The following is a 20490-nucleotide window of genomic DNA, read 5'->3' on the forward strand; positions in this document are numbered from 1 at the left end:
GCCATTGATAAGATAATGCTTTCAGTGCTAATAATGGAAAATTATGCCTAATTAACGAAGACTTGCGTTTAACTTCTATAGAATAGAATTTTAAAAATATACGTTGGTTTATTGTGGTTACTGTGTAGAATTCGTACTATATTTTCGTAATTCAACGAGTTTTCTTACATTTTCATCAAAAATGAGTTCAAAACTATTTGGCTAAACAGAGTTGAAGAGCCGTATTTATGGCATCTACAAACTGATGGGGGATTTTACCCAGTGCATGAGGGCTCGTCTCATAGGTATAGGTTAGATTAATGCGTTCATTAATTTCAGTGACTGATGAATATAAGGGGAAAAGAAAAACTCACTTAAGATATTACAAATATATTTATTGAAATAAGAAACGAACTAAATGAGGATCATAAGCTGTTCAATAATATTAAATTACATTTTTAAACAATTTCTGATTATTAATTAAGATAAGTATAAAATTGCTTTTATTTGCCGCCACTCAAAAACAAATAAAATTTTGACTAGTTGATAGAACATTACTTAACTATAAGTAAATAAAAGTAAAATATAGTTTGAAGGGTAAATTATTTTGCTTTATTTTTCTAGCACCTTACAAAAGTACAATATACCTCAATGTTACAAAGAAGAGTGGCGGCTTAAATTGTTTTTATAATAGTATTAACATGTAGGTATACAAAAAGTTTACATTTGAGAGTGAATATCAATGAAAACTGTATAGAAACACTGATTTCTATCAAGATATTTACAAAGTTAAGCTTAATTATACTGTTCTACGTTTAATAAGATGTTATGTTTGTAATTACATTCGGTTAGTAACGGATTTGTTAAATTATAGTTTATTATGGGCGTTATTTTGAAAACAATGTTAGGTAAAATAATTGCAAGCCAGTTATTAAATTAAAATAATTTAAGTTTACTATTAATCCTAATTTAATTAAATATTTCCCACTGGTATTATTTTTTTTAACAGTAATTAAATAGAAAGTAAGTAGGTAAATAACATAGAATTTTTGTTGCTGTTGTCTATGGGCACGTACATTTTACATAACATTGCCATCACAAAATAATAGTTGTATACTTTATGGCCGCTCGATATCACGTTGTAAGTGGACATGCGTTGGAAATTGAAAAATAAATCAGAGACCACATTTTGTGAATTTTATTCAAATGTAAATAATATCAAGTATCAAAGGGGTATTTTTCATGTAATTATTTAACATCTTCAATATTTTTAGCGAGGGCGATTCTGTGTTCCTTTGCAAGCAAGGTGAAAGTGTTGCCAAGCGTTTAAATGGAGGAATATTAAGTAGAAGCATAACTTTGTATTGTTTCCGATGATGGGGCAAACGCCATGTCCTTAATGCGTTACAAGAATGTTAACATACAAGTTCTATGAGGTCTATAGCTAACTTTATAATTGTCTATGATACATTAATATGTAAACCCTAGTTTTTCACACTATCACTAGACTAATGTTCTGTATAAATTCTAGCTACATTAATCTCTACATCATAATCAGATAATCTACAATTATTGTACATGAAAAACTAACTACTGGGATATATTTTATCTATGACATAATTTAAGTAAAACAATATTTACAAAAATAGCCATTTTTGTCTGATTTTTGGATCCGACTAACATCTAATTCCTTTACTATCCCAATAAAAACACTCAATTTTAATATTACAAGGAACTAATTATTTGTAATAACAAAATTACACAGCTCACTAATTAAATAACAGAGGGTATTAGCAAACTAGGTATATGTTTAAAATTACAAGTATGTATAAAATGTACTACGTCGGTACAAAATGCTACAAAACTATTATATAGTACGTACATTATCCGTTTGTAGGAATAGTTAGATGGCAAGTGACGAATATATGCTTCTTGTGTAGCTCAGCTATGGAATGGTCACACGCAGAAGCGTCGGTAGTCATATACTTTAGTCACATTACGGTTTAGGGAAGTTCAATCCCCTAGTAATCAAATATCGAAGTAACATCACATTCTACTATAGTCAGTCCTTTGACATAGAGGTAAATATAATTATGCAATGGAAGAAATGCTTACACAGCTCGGTTTTGATTGTATATTTTGTATAAAAACTCATTTGTTTCAAATCGAATAGCTTTTCAATAAAACGCTTTACCCGCTCAATCATTATCCAGAATTCATAACCGTTATAACAATGCAATATGATGTACCTACACAAAAAGTGTTTATCATATTGCTAGACTCCTAAATCAATGTTGCCTACAGCATCGCGTTACAAAAATGTCAGCACACCATAAAATTAGTGGAAGTCTTTGCCGAGTCCAATTCTTTGGAATTTTTGACAAGTTCATTTAAAAAAAAGAAATGTATTCGAGTACAAATATTTTAGTCTATGGATTTTAGGAATCTGTAAGTCCTTGGCGCTTTTCTTCTTCCAACATGGCGTCGAGTTCGTCGGTGAGGTTGGCGAGCATGTTGCCGATGTCGTTGAGCACGTCGACGGGTTCGGGCTTGTCGTCACTGTCGGGCTTGTGCTCGGGCCGCGGCGGCAGCCCCGCGAGCCCGATGCCGGCGCGGCCATAGTCTACCGTATGCGGTCTCCCGCCTATTTGGCCGCGGTTCTGCTTTATGGTCCCGGCGTTTTCGTTTGCAAATGGAATGCTGTCCGATTCCGTGCTGGAGCTTGACTGTAAAGAAGGGAATGGTAAACGTTAGTGGGAAAATTATTTTTGCAGTTGCTCGGTAAGTATATCTTAGACACCAATGGGTGACAAAATCACCAACCCGCATTGAGCAAGAGGAGAAGAGGCCTGTGCCCAGCAGTGGGATGATAAAAAGGCTGTAACGTAACGTAGTTGCTCGGGAGCAAACTGCCGACGGGGCAGTGATGCAAATTTTTGAATCCTAAAAATGTGATTTGTAGAAGACTATAATTTTGTATGAACTGCTCAAAACGGCAGGATGATGGTTATAGAAAAGATTCTGATTATCACAACGTACCGAGAATGGTATTGAGAGGTAAGCTTAGTATTCGAAATCTTAACTTAACCTAACAGTAAAATAGGGACACTTACCTTAAAGCTAGCATCAGATCCAGTGCGCAGCTTGTCGTCGTCGTATCGCCTGGGCGGCGAGGCGGGCGCGGGCGGCGGCGGCAGCAGCCCCGTGCTGTCCAGCGACACCGACAGCGAGTCCGAGCTCGGGTACGCCGGCAGCGACAGCGGCAGTGACTTCTCCGGGTGGATCTCCACCGTCGTCTGACCGAAGCGAGAGAACGGCGCGTACTGAGAGCTCTGACGCTTCGGCGGCTCGGGAGGAGGCTTCCGAGCCACGTGCGGACTGGCGCCGTACGCCACGCGCTGCAAACGCGCAGAGTACGCCAGCTCGTCGTACGCGTATTGTGGCGTAGCGGCTATCTTAGCCACAGGCCGCGGCCGCACCAGCCCCCGCGGTCGCGGTAGAGTCCCCCCGCCCTCATAGCCCCCGTCGTTAGTGGGAGTGATGTCGCCGTCGTCGTATGAGCGTCGCCACTGCCCCCCGCCGTAATAGAACCCGGCTTCAGGCGAGAACGTTGTATGCGATGCTCTTTCCGATGGGTCCTCTAGACTTTCTAGCGATTTCCCGCGCGGATGACGTATCTGTTGGCGTTTGTTAACAGTTTTAAATCTATTCTGATTGTAATAAATGTGAAATTCCATTTTGAAAGTTAATTTACATATAAAATTTTCAAAGAACATTTACAACAACTTATTGAACAATTCATGTTAATGTCGCTCGTCTTACCATGCTGTCTGTTTAAGATTTTGTCTCGTTAATCATTAATAATTAATAATGAAAATATTTTTATAGATGTTAGCATTATTAAAACCATGCGCGATTAGTATAATATTATAATTAATTCATATAATAATAATTAAAAGTAAAGTGAAACAGCTAACTACCGTGCAGGATAGATCAATCACAGCGGTTTCTACGGTAGTGGGGAGAGAGGCATAAACTGGTACAAAATAACACACACATGGAAAACACTGCGTTCACTATACGATCATTGTGCACATACAAGCCGGGTGCCGGTGCTGAGAACAAACTGACAAGACCTGTGCCAATGCGGTTGTCTCATACCTGAATGGGGACCAAGTCTGTGGCACAAAGGGGCGTCGCTATGGCGTCAAAGTTTAGGTCGGGGGGTTTATGGTAACTCCGCTGTCGCTCCCAAGGCTGGTAATGTAGCTCCCGAGGATATAAATCCTTTAGCCGATTATGTCCAAGGTGCGGTTTGTGTTTGGAAAAAGAAAAGAAAACAAAACATTCACATGCTGCTTCGGGCTAGTGGTATGAGGTGGATGCAGCGGATGGACGTGTATGCTGGCGGATACAACCCTGCGACTCACTCGCTTTATATACTAAGAAGATATGCCGTCCGGCTAGAAGGTAATATAAGGAAAACATTTTCTTCCGAAACTGTTCACTTTATTGTTAAGGTTACATTTTAGTCATAGTTAAATGCAGAAATAAATATAAATAATGAGAGGAAACATTATGTTCGCAGGACTGTTGGACATCCGACCAGCGAAGGCGATGGCGATGGACGAACACCTAATATCTAAGCGAAATTATATTACGACGTTTCTGAACGCATTGGGGAAAAATCACAAAATTTAACACGACACACATTTATTATATATTGTTATTAAATAAATTGATAATATGTTAATTAAAAAGTAGGTATATATTTCCCATAATGTGTCAGCTTTCGGCTCGGCAAAGCTTTGCAGCCATTTTTTTTGTGCTAGGGTCACACAATATGGAACTAACAACAAAAGCCTATGTCGGCTTAACAGATATATTTAATTAGTTAAAATAAAGGAAATATATTGAAGCTATTAAAACGCTTTTTGTTAAATTAACGCAGTTAGTATAAAAAGAAAAACAGTATTAGACTTTTTATTATAATAGCTTCGGTTCTGTTAGATTTGGCGGCAAAAAATCAAGATGGCCGATGTATGAAATGAGATGTAATGTGATGTGAAAAAAATAATGAAATCATAAAAAAAAATTATGACAAAATAATACTAAACAATATTGATTTGGAGTGATGCTTTGAAAATTATCTTTTGTTTGACAGAATAGAAATCTAATTTGCTCTCTATTGCACGGTCTATTAGAGTATTATGAGAGCGGATTTTCATAAATTATTGTATTTTTTTTCTTTATTTTATCCGCTGTCATAAAAGGGCTGTTTTTGTAGCAGACTGTATTTAATTTGAAGCAAAACCTTTTTAATTTATGCTCATTTTTTAATTACCATAGACAACTTTTTTTTTCTTTTTGTACAGTCGGCTACAAAAAAGGCCATCATCTATCAAGAGTCTAAATTCTAAAACATCACTACAAACACAATGACATTAATATTAATAATTTAATAAAACTGACCTGTCCCGGTTGTATTCTCGTAAAGTCCAAAGATCCTTGGTTGCTAATGCTTCTCTTGCCTGCCCTAATGTCTTTCACTCTTTTGATAGCAAGGAGGATTTTCTTTTGGTGGCCCAAACGGACTATGCCCATGTCTTCTAGATCCTAGAAATGGTACAGAGATATGTTAGATCAGATTTTGGAGACTTATAGATAAGATTTTTGAAACAATTGTTAAGGTCCTTAAAAAAGACAATCAGAATTGGAATGAAAAGTAAAGAATTGAGTATTGAAAGTAAGAGTTTCAACTTCTTTACATAGAACTACATCACATAATATTCGGTCCATAATGGAGGCCAAACAATGTAACTGACCACTGGCCATAGCTAAAAAAACATAGGAACATATGTATGTATGATTATATTATATATTACATAAAGTCAATTAGAATGGTAAGAGGTCCAAATAAAGTTTTCAAAATTGCCATGCCCATATTATTTTCTTCAAAGACTTCTGGGGTAATTTTGGCACTTAAGTCTATTGCGACGTATGCTTACCTCCCAAGCTAGTTGCGTGACGTCATGCACGGTGCGGTAGCCCTGCGCCACCAGCGCCGGCCCGTACTCCTCCAGTCGCAGCAGTCGCAGCCATTCCTCTAACGAACCCTGGAATTGGAAGACACAATTATATTAATTTGGGGATATCAGAGTTGGTTTCTAAGGTTGCGAAATTGTACTTAAGGAATGATCTGAAGAGAATTGAAGAAATATTAAAAGTTTTGAAACCGCTTTTGCCAAAATTTGATACCAGGTAAGACATTACTTATCTATACAAACAAAGGTTAAGGTTCCGAAAACAATGAACCGATTTGAATCATCTGAAGTTGGAAAGATATACTCTTCCCTAGTAACATAGGTTACATTTTAGCAGTTCCCATGGTACGCGAGTAAAACTGCGCGAGGAAAAACGGCTAGTGTTTATCTCATAAATGACAAAAATGCCTTAGCTGACTTTCCATATCCTAAAAACCAATACATACCGGTATATAATCAGGCAGGTTATCCGGTACATTCAAATTGGCCAGTTCCGCCTTTAACCTCTTGCGATGGTTTGGCTTTTTGATCCCCACAGCGGTTAAGTCTTCGGGAGTCATCCGTGTGACTGTGGGCAGGTCATACCCGGCCTCAATGAAGAGACGGGCGTACTCCTCCATTTGAAGGTCTGCTAGGCACGCGTGGATTATGTCTGTGTCCTGAAATATGAGTGGAGAAATTCATGTTAAGTCGGCATTTCACTGTGTAGTCAGTTTTATTATATCTGGACTCCATTGTTTATTATTTATTATGCTTTACTGTTCTATTCTTTTAAAACTGTCACGTGCTTTTTGGCAAAGTTTTTTTGTTCCCTTTTTTTGAGTTTCGCAAATACCGATGTAAGATAGATAAGCAAAAAAGTATCACCCATGAAAGTATCTTAAAGCTTACTCTTTAATTTGAACATCCACCACATAATACGCCTATCACAATTTAATGTTCTAAAGATAAGATCACTAAACATCAAACAAATCAGGTTACTGGTAAAACCTTCACAAACTCACCGGAAGACCCTGCGCAATCATAGCTCTGACCCTATCAGCGAGATCGCCGCAGTGACACGCGGCGTGGTGGTGGTGGGGCATGCGGCCTGAAGCCCGGCCGCTGTCTAGTGACGCGGACGAGTGGCGGGACCCCGAGCCGGCGGAGCCTGAGGACGAGCCGGGGCTGTCGCGGCCGGGGCTCTGGAATGTGACATGGAAGTTGGGTAGTTAGTAAATATGATGGAATGAAACTAGTGTAAAGGAGATGTTGATGCTGGTGAGATTTTTTTTTATGACAGTTACAGTTATTTTTGGTGGAATGATATTAGTGTAGGAAATAATGGTGCAAACGAAAATTTTGATTTAAAATTGACAGTTAATTTTGCTACGTTAGCCACAGAAATTGAAAAGCACATACGACAAAACAAAGTGGATTGTTTGTTGGATTGGATTTTGACTCTATTGAAGATCAAAATTGGAAGTTTTCTATCATTTAATGTATTTCTGATGAAGATTTAAAAAAACCTGGACTTCTGGATAACATAAGATTTACTTATTGTCCCAAAAATTAAAAGCTCCCTCACCTGTGTCATATCAATCCCCTGATCATCACTCAAGGCTAGCTGATGATGGTAATACACGGCAGCCTTATGCGTGAGCGGCTGCGCGGGCGGCGGGAAGGTGAAGGTGCCGCCGCCCGCCGGACTCTTGCCGAGGCTGCCGCTCGCGCCCGACAAGCCCGACACGCCCGACACCGTGCTGCCGTAGTCTGAGTGGTCATCTGGAATGGCGATAGTGGAAATTTAGAAAATGAAAGTGAAAATTAAAATCTTTATTCGCAGGTAGATGGTAAATACAAAAGGTGGTAAAACAAAATAAGTTAGGATACAATTGTCTTTCTAATTTGTTGTCAATGAATTGCTTTTCAGAAAAGTATTCAACGGTTCTGCTGTGTCGTCGCAGGGTATCTCATGACATGTTAAAATGTGATCGCAAACCAACCAAGATGTTTATCGCTAGTTCTGTGCCTACAGATGATGCAGACACCTATTCGTATAGGTATGTATTTATCCTTATTTTGTATGGAACCTACTGTGAAGCAGAATTTTGATCAAGTTATATAAAACTGTAAGTCATCATCAGGGTTATTGCTTAGCTACAGCAGATCATCCATCATGTAGCTGGAGCTGTAGAAATTTGACGTCCTACTGAACCATTTTGATCTACGTTACACTATAGGTATATGAACTTTCATCTTACCTCTGGTATGTGACGGCGTATCAGGCGGCTGTGGGTACGGCTGTTCCTCGCAGGAGGCGTACCCTTGCGAGCCGAAGCTGGAGCCCGAGTGTCGGTGCTGTGGAGTCCCGAAGGCATCACCGGGCACTGCTGGCGGCGGCACTCGCTTCGCGGTCGCCGTCTTGCCGGCGCCGCTCCCGCCGCGAGACATCCCGCCCACTGAGGAAAGAAGGAACGAAATTAGTGGAACTGTCGTTAGTCTTAAGTAGTTGTAAGGGTTTGTGGAATAAGGTTGATAAAGCTAAAGACTCATTTTAGTAATATAAAGTAGGTACTTAATCGTTAACAAGAGGTTCAGGTGGGTTTTTCTCATCAGTAGATAAAATACCCTTAGGGCAGGGACAGTGTCTATTAAATTAAATCCAAAATACTATTTCATTTAACTTTACCTCACTTTGTTTGCTAAACCTTTGTACAATGTTTGCACAGAACGAAATCTCATCTCTCAAATAAAGGGTTCGCCTTTAGACCCTTAAAACCCAATATAATGAATACGCAAAGGAACCCAAAGGGATGTTAGTGAAATAAATGAAACCCTTCAAAGAGTTCAAACGCTGTTATCAGGCTTGAACACGACGTAACCGCAATCTCGTAATGAGAAGCTCCCCCCACTCCGCCGCTGTAAGCTGATAAGTCGTGGAGGGGATGGCTTCGTAATAAGGTAAAAACGTCATCAATCATGTTTGGGCCATCGCGGAGATCGGACGGCCCGGATCGGATCGACCGCCTAATTGCTTGTTTCGAATCGATAACGTTAACTAATGGGTGGGAAAAATCGACAAGGAATTAATTGCGATGCAAACCCCTGATAGGAAATCGCAGCGAATTTATGCGAAAATTTAGTGTTTAAAAACAATTTCTTCCTTGAATAATAAGGTTGGTGTTGATGAAAACACTTTTTGTTTTGTAAACAGTTAATTAGGTACATCTTTGTTGATTGGCAGGCACATCGATTATACAATAATTTAACGCGGTTGTTTTGAAAAGAAAGCTAAATGGAGTATGTTCTCAGAACATGTTCAGATGCTTTTAATAGCGTAAATATAATATTTTATCCCCCGCCATTCCTTGGTAATAAAAGTTATAGCTTCAATTACACGCACGCTATATTGGAATATTAAAGGTTCAATCAAGAAATAAATAAAACTCTTGGAACATTCAACACCGTGCGAAATTGCTGAAGATTAAAAAATGTTCAAGTTTAGAGAAAATATTACTTATTTGGTCAACTGTAATTTATTGATCAAAAATAATGCTACCTTAAATATAGCTTTCTCAATTTACCATTGGTAAAGGTGCATGGCAGTGCACATAAAAGTTCGCAAAAAACGCGCAGCTTTATTACATTTTTATCTCGTTTATTTTTCCTGAAGCAATAAAACAAGAATTAAAGAGGCTTAACTACTCAAAACTTAAGTAAAGAATCTTAGATAATGATCCGGAGGCCTGGCTGGTAATCCCGTAAGCATTGCCACCCACTTTACGTTTTATTACCCTGTCATTACATTGGCTTGTGGCAGATTACCCACATGGCTGGCTTAAACTTTGATTGATCATTTAGACGTCTCGAATCAAAAAGAAGTATGCTTTTTGTACCTTGCTATTTGACGGAGCCAAATCTGTATGTGCCTTTGTCGATCAAGACTTCTTTGTCGATAAAATGATTGTGCAAAGCTTTCGATTAAAGGTCCTCGAAAATGGTCTGTTTATAACTGATTTTATAACCGTTTGAGCGAACGACCAATGGCGAAATTGTCAAGTCTTGTATGGACGTTATTGTAATTTTATAGAGGTAAAATAAACTTGAGTGCTCAACGTCTCACAGAATATTAAAATGTGTCAATTATAAAGTAAAAATAAACGCAAGAAACCGAGGTGCTCATTAAATTAAGCCTACCATTACGTTTAATCAAATTGACAGCGACTTTCTTATAATTATTAAAGACAAGTTAATAAAGAAGGTCTATAAAATTTGATCATTATGTTTACAAGATTATTAGTTTAATAATTGACATACAAACAGATATAAGCAAGGTAGTAAATAGTAGTTATCAGGCTATCGGGGCAATAGCTCCTCAACACGGAGCTACAATAATTGCCAATAAGCAAAACGGTAGCACTTCTGTCTTGCAATAAATAAGTGTGTATCTGCTAATTCCCGACGATTAAGCCAGTGATTAAGCCACTATTGCCAGCTAGGACAACGTTATTGCGATTGGTTTATTGATCTCCATTTTGATGTACACCTTATGTGCTTACCTTAAGTGTTAAAGTATCAAGAAGAGGCTGTCGGACTATGTAACACGCAACTGACGCCATCTAGTAACGTCGTATGGAATTAATTAGACGTATCTGCGGAATCAAGCGAGTCGGTAATGTTGGTATCTATTGACATACGCAACCGAGCCGACATTATTAACAATAGGCATGATGACAAATTTTTAAATTCCTTTGTATGATGTAGGTATACGTCTATTTTATATGAAAAATTATTAATTTTAAGAAAATGCGAAGTTTTTTTATCAAATAATTGCATTTTTCTCTGTCCACTTTGAATCCGGCGCGAAAACGCTTGTCAGTGTCATGTCGTCACTTGTGACGTCACGACTGAAATTACAAGACGCAAGTAAACAACGCTCGTGCAATAATTAAGTTTTTTGTGTTATTAAATATGAATTCGAAAGGGCATAGGTGTTGTGGGGTCCCCCAGTGTAAGAACACATCCAAAACAACTCCTGATAAGTTATTTGTGTACGTTCCTCACAATAAAAAAATACGAAACAAGTGGCTTAAACTTGCAAAACGAGATTCAAAAGCAATATTGCCCAGGGTACAACTTTATTTTTGTGAAGATCACTTTGATGTAAGTTATTACATAGTTCTCTAGATTCTAGCATAGTTTATAATGTAAATAACTATTTCGAGGTTAGGTTTCATCTCTCATTGTTTTTTAATTAAACTAGTATACTTACATGGAAGTTTTAACATTTCTAAATTCAGCTGAACAAAAATCTTTATTTGATGCCAAAAACTTTCCCAGCATTATGATATCAATTCTAGGCAAATTAGCGCTGTTTGCCTTGATAAATCCGGGCTCCATAACTCGTGTTATAAACAATTAATTAATTAAAAACAAAGATCGCAGTGGAAGTTCACAATAACGAAATGTGACGTTCTCGCGCTTTCGCGCGAGTTGTTTTCAGAGATGACGTCACGAGCTCTGATTGGTGTTCAAGATATCATGGCGGATTGCCTTATTTCGTAATTTTATTTTATAAAAATACATATTAATCACATTATTAATAAAGAAAACAATGCGCGTTTTATATTCCAAGCTTCAAGTTTAATTTAATAAATATATTATTTTAATGATTTTTGATTACTGTCATCATGCCTATTATGCGGCGCCGACATCAATGCGCTGTTTATTTTTAGAAGCCCATATTAGTTATATGGCCGCATGCCTGCCAATGAAGGATAATTTTAAAGGCCCGATGAGTTTGATAAGCCTAGTCGTAAACACGATAAGTTAGGCATGCAATAAACAGAATAAAACAGAAAATTACCATTGGCAGGTTATTTCTCACGGGAAATTGAAACGAATAGTACATATTTAGAGTCATAAAATTCAAAACTTGATAGGATGGATTGTAGGTTATTAATGGATATTTATTGGGAGTCAATACAGTTTCAGGTACCTACTCATTTAAATTTTGAAATAACGTTCAAATGTTGTGAACACTTGTCGTGAAATATCGTTTCCTTTTTTCACTCTATAATTAAAAATTGGTATCCTGAGAATATTTGCTGAGTTCAAACATTGAGAAATGGTTTCATATTTCATTCAGATTTTCGAATCAAACTGTATTTATAAAAGAAATCCTACAGACGTAATATTTAATTTTACGGGGCCAGGACTTAAAAAATAATAAGTTTTGTTGAAGCATCTATCTGCCCAAGTCTGAATTATAAAATAACCGAAGGATTTAGCTACACCCCAAACTCACCATTTACGAAAATATGTACAGACTCGACAATAATATAAATAATAAATTATAATAACTATTGTCGCGGACACTAACTGCACAAAATACTTACTTAACTTACTAAAAGGGATTAATTACAAACTTGTGCTAAATATTTACAGCATAATAACAGTTTTGTCATAACAACGACTCGTAATATCCGCTCATTACAGCAGTATATTAGAAATAAACATTGTACTTATGTAAGACATGAAAATGCTAATTGCAATAATGGCGTACGACTTAGTTAGGTTGTTTTAGTATCTAAGAATGAAACTTTAAACTAAGAATCATGGATACGAACTTGGCGATGCAATTTGTTGAAAAAGTAGTACTTAGTTACCTATAAGTTGATCGAAACTTTATGTTCCATTTTTTTTTATAATAAGTAGAATTAAGAATTGCGTATTATATCAATCGAACTATTTTTATAACAAAAAACTTGACTGGTGGAAATCATTGATAAATAAATATAAAGAATTCCAACCACTTTAAATGTCTAACTAAATATTAACTTAGTAACATACCTAGCTTCGATATCCAGTTTTCTCATGATCTTATTTAGTAAATAATTACAGAAAAATAGTTTTCACATTCCCGCCAAAAGGAACTGTCAGAAAACGTGCCCTTGTACGTGTCAAAGGAATTTACGCGTTCAGCCTAAGAGGTCGGTTATCAACCGTTTGACTAATTGCCTAACGAACAATAGCCAGTGTGTAAAGATATCGGAACATGTTTTGACTTTCACCGCGTTAACAGCTAACAGCTCCGAAATGGGTTTTTAGAAATTACTGTTCCTGATAGTGACTACATTCTATCAGTTCTGACATTTTTAGAACAATGATAGGCTGCTGTTTTTGTGGTAGTAAATTAGTTTTAAAAAAGAATGATGGCTATGTGAAACAGTGAAAAGGAGGTTGCATTTTATATCGACGAAGTAATTAAAGTTTCTTTATTTTGAATGCAAGTAAGTAAAGTTATTACAGAATCTACAAGTTTGCTTGGTTGATGTAATAAATAATGATCAGTTTTGTTATGAATCAAGGATTTATGCGAATAGTATCAATTAATTGTTTTTTGTATCGATGACAAAAGGTACTATCGCTTCTTTCTGAAAGACAAAGCCTTTTCAGTGCATGGTTTATTTCAAAGTCAATATAATTCATTTCAGTATTATTCATTCATATTTCATATTAAATGTTCTTGTTTTCAGTAACCCAAATATTTGCCATATAAATATAAAAGTTTATTACAATATGAAGTAAAACAGAACATGAGGAAATGCAGGCGTTAACATAAATCGTGGTTTGTTTATTATTTTATTCAGTGCATGTACAATGCACTTTCTGTGAATAACCGTGAATCACCTATACCTGCAATAACTTGATTTCTTTACCATCTCTTATTAATTAGTATCTACAGTGTATATACTTCATTTTTTATGAAAAGCGTGGCTGAGTGAATTATGAATTTAAATATTTTAAACAACATCGAGGTTCCTAAAGTTTCTGACCCTCAAAAACTACAGGAGCCAATTATTCGTACTAATAATTGTCAGTCGCAACACAAATATCAAGTTGGAACCATTCTCACAGCATCAAAAACGATGTAAGAAACTAAATGACCAATAGCAGAAATTCCTACATTTATGCCTGTAGCCAGGCTACAGATAATACTTTCGTCTGTCAGACTGAGCATAGACTAAGGAGGATGGTTACTCAATCGCACTAACACTGGCTGACACTCATTATGTGACAGACACGCTATATCCGCTATTAGGTAAACTTTGATGTAACTAGAATAAGGAATGTTTTCAACAAACTATCTATATGGTACGACAAAATTGATGACGTATGTAAATAAGTACAACACAGCATCGAATAAACTGCCTTCTTAAATGATGGACCCTGAAAAAGGAGTAAAATAGAGTGATTCGCTCTCCCCTAATCTATTCACTTGGACACTGGAGGAAGTATTCAGGAACTCACTGTGCCGTGGAAATCTAAAGGCATCGTCATCGGTAACAAGAGCTGACGTTCTTTTTCTTTTTGTCTACATCAGTAAAACTTCAATAAATAAGTACTTAATTATGAAAATAAACCATACAACATATTTCCCGTCAGAAAGGAGTACCTACCTACAGTGTTGGTACAGAAAATGACACTTGTAATTCACCTGTGTTGTTTGTTAGTCACTATGGTTTTAGAATCGTTCTGTTTAGTTACCGATAGCCATTTGCGCAACGAAAAGAGCTTCAAGCAACATTAAATACAAACTAATGCTAAAACAAAATCTAAGCGCGGATATTCTCATATTTGTCCTAAGGCTAGCTCAGCATAATCAGACATTGGACTCAAAACAAGATGTCCTATATATCTTAAGATAAAATATTAAGAAAAATAATATATTAAGAAGAAAGAACATTAATTTAGTTAAAGACTTAAATAGTTATGAACATCAATTGGACATTTGTAGGACCTTGTATGACAGTGACATCCAACGTTTGCAGGAAGAACTTTGTATTAAAGAAAATTCCATTAAGGACATTTTCCATAAGTATGAAGCTTCACAGCAGGACTTGACAAAGCGTTTGCAGGAGGCCTGTGAGCTGGTTGATTTAGTCATACATAATGCAGAGAAATATGACTTGCTTACAAATATCTCTTGTAACTGTTCTTGCCTCCCAACATCTGAGGCCCACCGTGTGACACCCACACAAGTGTCACAGTGTGTGCCACCCTCACAAGAGCCCCAGTCTGTCACAACCCTGGCCACTCAATGTGAAGAATCTTCTGACAAGGTTACAAGTGTGAGTGATAGCAGTAATAGCAATATAACATATATTTTTTCAGATAAGTTTGGTCAAGGCATTGGTAGTATTTTCAATCAGTGTTCGCAGCAATATGTTTTAAATCACTGTGTACCTGGTGCCAGTTTTAGTCACTTAGTTCAAAACATTAAGTTGTCTAAGCTTATCCCAGGTTCAACTGTTATATTAATTTATGGTGATAGCTTAGCAGTAACTAAAAAAGACATATTAGACTATGTAAATTTGATAGTAAATTTAAATGAAATTAATTTCATATTATGTGCACTACCTTATTCTTATAGGTTATCGACTGAACAAAGTAGGCACATATTTGATTTGAATATGCTCCTTTATAATAGGACTTTACAACTAGTTAACGCCATTTTATATTTTGACATAAACGAGTATATCTTTGATTTTAAATTGACAGAGTACTCAATGTATTTACCAGCTAGGTGTAGGAGACTCATTGCTAATCTTTTAGCATATATTATACAATCTGACACAGGTATGTCTAATGTATCTAAGGATATTGTTAGTAGTAATACTAACATAATTATTGATTCGCCCAGTAGTTTAAACTATTAGGCGCGACAAAGGATGGGCCTCATTTATTGAATGTTGTACATCAAAATATGCAGGGCTTGTCTGGCAAAGAATTAGAGTTAAGTTTATTCTTGGAGAACCATAATGTTCATGTTCTATGCTTAACTGAACACTGGCTAAAAGAACATGAAGTTTCATTTATTAATAATAATAATTACACTGTGCAAAGTGCGTTTGTAAGAAGGAATGCTATTCGAGGCGGGTCTTTAGTTTTAGTTTCAAACTTGTTAAAATGTAAACAACGCCCTGATTTAGATAATCTTTCTATCGAGCGCACTATTGAGCTGTCTTGCGTGGAACTTGAGCGCTATATTATTGTTTGCGTTTACCGGCCCCCCTTAGGTGACTATAATAAATTCGAATCAGTTTTTGATGATTTACTTAATAAATTAAAATCAAGCACCAAGGGTAAAATTATATGTGGAGATTTTAATGTTAACATTTTGGAATATTCTCCTTTAACTATAAGACTTTTAAACTTATTCAAGTCGTTTAACCTGGTTAACTTATTTTTTGAACCAACTCGCATTACCGCAACTTCTTCTACATGTTTGGATAACATATTTAGCGACACTGAGGCCTCCAATGATTTAGTCATCAACCATCTCTCGTCTGACCACTGTGGACAAAAAGTTAGTTTTCCCATGTTAGTTCACACTAAGCCACTTAAAATAGAATGTAGACCCTATTCAGCTAGTCGTTGTGTTAGATTTAAAAGTAACGTTACAAAAAATCTGGAACCTTCTGTTCTTGATAACGATGACCCTAACGCCATTTACGGATCTCTATTTGGTGTTATACAGAAAGAGTTCAATTCTACGTTCAAGACCAAAACCTTAAATATTAAAGGTACCTCGGCCAAATTCAACCAATGGGCCACTCCAGGTATTTATAAAAGTAGAGCGAGACTATATGAGTTATACGGTATGAAAACTTGTCAATTTGATGATAATTTTGTAGACTATGTTAGACAATATTCAAAAATATTTAAAAAGGTCTGTAACTTTGCAAAATCAAAGTTTTTAAGTGAATCAATTAAAAACTCCTCAAATAAAATTAAAACAACCTGGAGAATCATAAATAATGAAACTGGCAAGTCAGTGAACAATAGAAATAAGTTGGAAATTAAATTAGATGACAAACTTGTTAGTAATGCGGCTGATGTAGCTAAAGCTTTTAATGAGTTCTTTGCGGATATACCTGTAACCACGACTCGCTCCTTAAACTCATCCACGACAGACGCTGAACAGCTTATGCGTGCTAGTGTGCCTCAATGTAATTCTTTGTTTAGTTTTGAACACGTTACTCCAATTGATGTACTAAATGTTTTTAAAACTCTTAAATTAAAAAATACGGGTGATTTTTGGGATATTTCGATCAAGCTGTTAGGTAATATAATTGACGTTATTGCTCCCTACCTTGCGATTACATTCAACAAGTGCATTGACACTGGTGTTTTTCCTGACCTCATGAAACACAGTAAAGTCATACCTCTATTTAAATCAGGAAACAAGACGGACATTACTAATTTCAGACCTATTTCCATCTTACCTGCGTTTAGTAAAATTTTTGAAAAGTTGATACTCAAGCAGCTGCTACGATATTTCAATGTAAATAGCCTCCTTCATACAGAACAATATGGCTTTACAAAAGGTCGTTCAACCTCAGATGCTGGTGTTGCCCTTTTAAAACACATTTATAATGCATGGGAAAATTCTCAAAATGCTATTGGGGTCTTCTGTGACCTTTCCAAAGCTTTTGATTGCGTCCATCACGATACACTTTTACGCAAATTACGCTGTTACGGAGTCCAAAACGGAGCTCTAAACGTAATAGAATCTTATCTCCAACATAGATTGCAATGTGTAGATGTAAATGGTGCTAAATCATCGGGCCTTCCAGTTCAGCTAGGTGTGCCACAAGGCTCAATATTAGGTCCATTCTTATTCTTAGTGTACATTAATGATTTACCTTACCACCTCAAAAATATCTGCGATGTTGTATTATTTGCAGATGACACATCTCTTATCTTCAAAGTTGACAGAAATAGAGAGCAATTTGACGACGTAAACAGTGCACTCTCAACAGTTACGCACTGGTTTACAACAAACAATTTAGTACTAAATGCTAAAAAAACAAAATGCATTAAGTTCACTTTGCCTAATGTAAAAAACCTAGGTCCTAATGTTATCCTAAACAACGAGGTTCTTCAAACCGTTGCATCTACCGTGTTTTTGGGTATAACAGTTGATACAAAACTTCAGTGGGGTTCACATATTTCTAGCCTCGCGGGAAGGCTTAGTTCTGCTGCCTATGCCGTCAGAAAAGTTAGACAGTTCACTGACGTCGACACTGCGCGATTAGTGTATTTCAGCTATTTTCACTGCGTCATGTCCTACGGTATTTTGTTGTGGGGCAAAGCCGTTGATATAGAGAATATATTTATTATACAAAAACGTGCTATTCGTGCTATATACAAATTAGGTACCAGAACTTCCCTCAGAGAGTTGTTTAAAGAAATTGGTATTCTCACTGTAGCATCACAGTTCATCTTTGCCAACATTATGTATATTAGACAGAACCTACATTTATATACCAAAAAAAGTGAAGTCCATAGCATTAATACTAGAAATAAGCATAAACTGTGTGTACCCTATCACCGGCTTCATAAAGTGCATGACACATTTCTGGGTTTAGGTATTCGTTTTTATAATAAGCTTCCTTTGACCTTACAAGAACTGCCGTTTAATAAATTCAAAGAACAAATTAAGGCTGTTCTTATAAAAAAGGCATATTACACCATCAATGATTATTTGAATGATAAAAATAGTTGGTCGCCATGATGAACGCAAGACAGCTATATTAGCTATATTATTTAGATAATTTAAATTTCTCCCATTCAATCTCTTGACTCAATGACATTTATTTTATTTTGATTTATTATTTAATTATTATTTTTTAATGTTTTTACATTATTGACAAGATACATTCTTTGTATTAATTTTCTGTTTTGGATTTTAGTAAATAATACTACTTAGCGGGAACTGATAATTTAATCTTGATATTGAGTTGTGCAGCAGTGAGTACGTCATGCTTAACGTGACCGTTTATTTTTTGACTCAAAACGGGACATTGTTTTATTTAGGTCAAATCATAGGTAGAGAAAAAAAAGACACTTTTGTAATGTTATTTATTGAGAAAAAGTTAGTTGGCTTAAAAGTTACGAATCACAAAATATATGTAGGTACCCAAAATGTTTAGTTATATTTATATTTATCGGAAGAACAAATTTTTTTTAATATATCTGGTGACGATTTCAAATAAGAATGAAACTCCTGGCATGTTTTTTTTATATTCACCTTAATTATCAACATCGCCTTTAGAACTGAAATTTGTAACTGAGTTTTCTCAGATGTCCACAATTTATTCATAATAGAAAATACTCTTTCTACTGGAGCATTTGTAGCAGGCAAACATAAAATATATTCAATAACAATACAAAAGTTTTCATGCTGAAGATTATTGGCGCGAAAGTGTTTGAATATTTCCACCCAACGGGTTTCTGTGGAAACATTTAAATTATTCCATTCCGTTATTTTTTGTGATGTAATGTAATTTGAAATTAAGGAAAATTCGTCAAAAACTTCAGTATCTTTATTACAGTCAATATATTGCTTTTCAATTAATAAATCCAGAGATTTTTGAATGTCTTCCCATGTGGGAACCTTTTTTAAATCTGCCCAATAAAATATCTCCATTTCTTTGGTAAGAAAGGAAGTCCACTGCTCCAGATATTCACGGCTTGTTTTATAAAATTCTGTAGCCGTCCTTTTCACAAATTCTTCATCAATATTAGTACCACTATCTTTCAATTTTAATATTAATTGACGGACCATAAATGGAAGAAACTGATTGGTCTGTTTCTGAATTAAATTGTCTTTTAATTGATTGATTTCTTTTGCAGCTTCTATTGCCGATACAGTCTGACCTTCAAGTTTCAAGACAGCTTGATGAAAACTTGCTGACTGGGCGTGTAAAAAATAAAACCACAATTCTGATGTGGGATCTTCAAAAAAGATTTTTAGTAACTGGGGACATTTTTCAATACTCAAAAAGTAGTTTTTTAACGGCTGATACATTTTTAAAACCCTCTCTAAAGCAGGCATAAGAGCAAGCCATCTGGTTTTGCTATAGCCGAGCATTTGTTGATATTCCGTTTCAGTTTCGGCACAAAACTCTTTTAGAGCTTCAACTCGAATCGTATAGATATAAAAAAATGAATATATCTTCACAATAACGCTTTCGTAATCTACGGGTAGTCCATCTGCAGCGGATTTTACTGCATTGTGAATAACATGGGCTCCACATCCAATACCTATTAATTCTTTTTTCAGAGATGATTGTAATTTCGTTAATACATTGTTAGTTCCTCGCCTAGCTGCACCTCCGAAATTGACGTTGGCATTGTCCCCGCAAAATGCTACGACTTTTGCTGTCAAATTATTATCTGTCAACACTTGGCTTAAATAATTGACAATGATGTCAGACGTTTCACCGGGTTGGTCTTGTAAATCTAAAATTTTTACTTGCACACCTACGTAAGGTTGAAAAAAGCGCACTACAATGGGGTATATTTTCTTGTTACCGTGGTTTGACGCGTCGTTTAGTATTGTAATGCAATTGCACTTATCAAGGTCATCTTTTAATTCTTTCATTGCTGTAGGCGTCAAAACATTTACTACAAT

General features: G+C 36.0%; 1 protein-coding gene across 5 annotated transcripts in view; it reads right to left on the bottom strand.

Annotated features, from left to right (window-relative positions):
* Window positions 1-353: 353 nt before the first annotated feature.
* LOC124632966 (caskin-1) overlaps window positions 354-20490 on the bottom strand; it is a 274853-nt gene continuing 254716 nt past the window's right edge. For 4 of the 5 annotated variants that reach the window (XM_047168015.1, XM_047168012.1, XM_047168011.1 and 1 more), the window contains 9 exons: window positions 8267-8464; window positions 7591-7787; window positions 7028-7207; window positions 6470-6682; window positions 5988-6095; window positions 5452-5595; window positions 4141-4266; window positions 3093-3656; window positions 354-2705 (listed from right to left, as the gene is read on the bottom strand). In XM_047168015.1, the coding sequence (XP_047023971.1) occupies window positions 2418-2705; window positions 3093-3656; window positions 4141-4266; window positions 5452-5595; window positions 5988-6095; window positions 6470-6682; window positions 7028-7207; window positions 7591-7787; window positions 8267-8456 (2010 nt within the window). In that variant the 5' untranslated portion in view covers window positions 8457-8464 and the 3' untranslated portion in view covers window positions 354-2417. The remainder of the gene's footprint in view (window positions 2706-3092; window positions 3657-4140; window positions 4267-5451; window positions 5596-5987; window positions 6096-6469; window positions 6683-7027; window positions 7208-7590; window positions 7788-8266; window positions 8465-20490) is intronic. The other variant, XM_047168013.1, reaches the window with a different exon arrangement.

The sequence above is a fragment of the Helicoverpa zea genome, chromosome 9 (genome assembly GCF_022581195.2).
Source record: "Helicoverpa zea isolate HzStark_Cry1AcR chromosome 9, ilHelZeax1.1, whole genome shotgun sequence".
Classification (NCBI taxonomy): domain Eukaryota; kingdom Metazoa; phylum Arthropoda; class Insecta; order Lepidoptera; family Noctuidae; genus Helicoverpa; species Helicoverpa zea.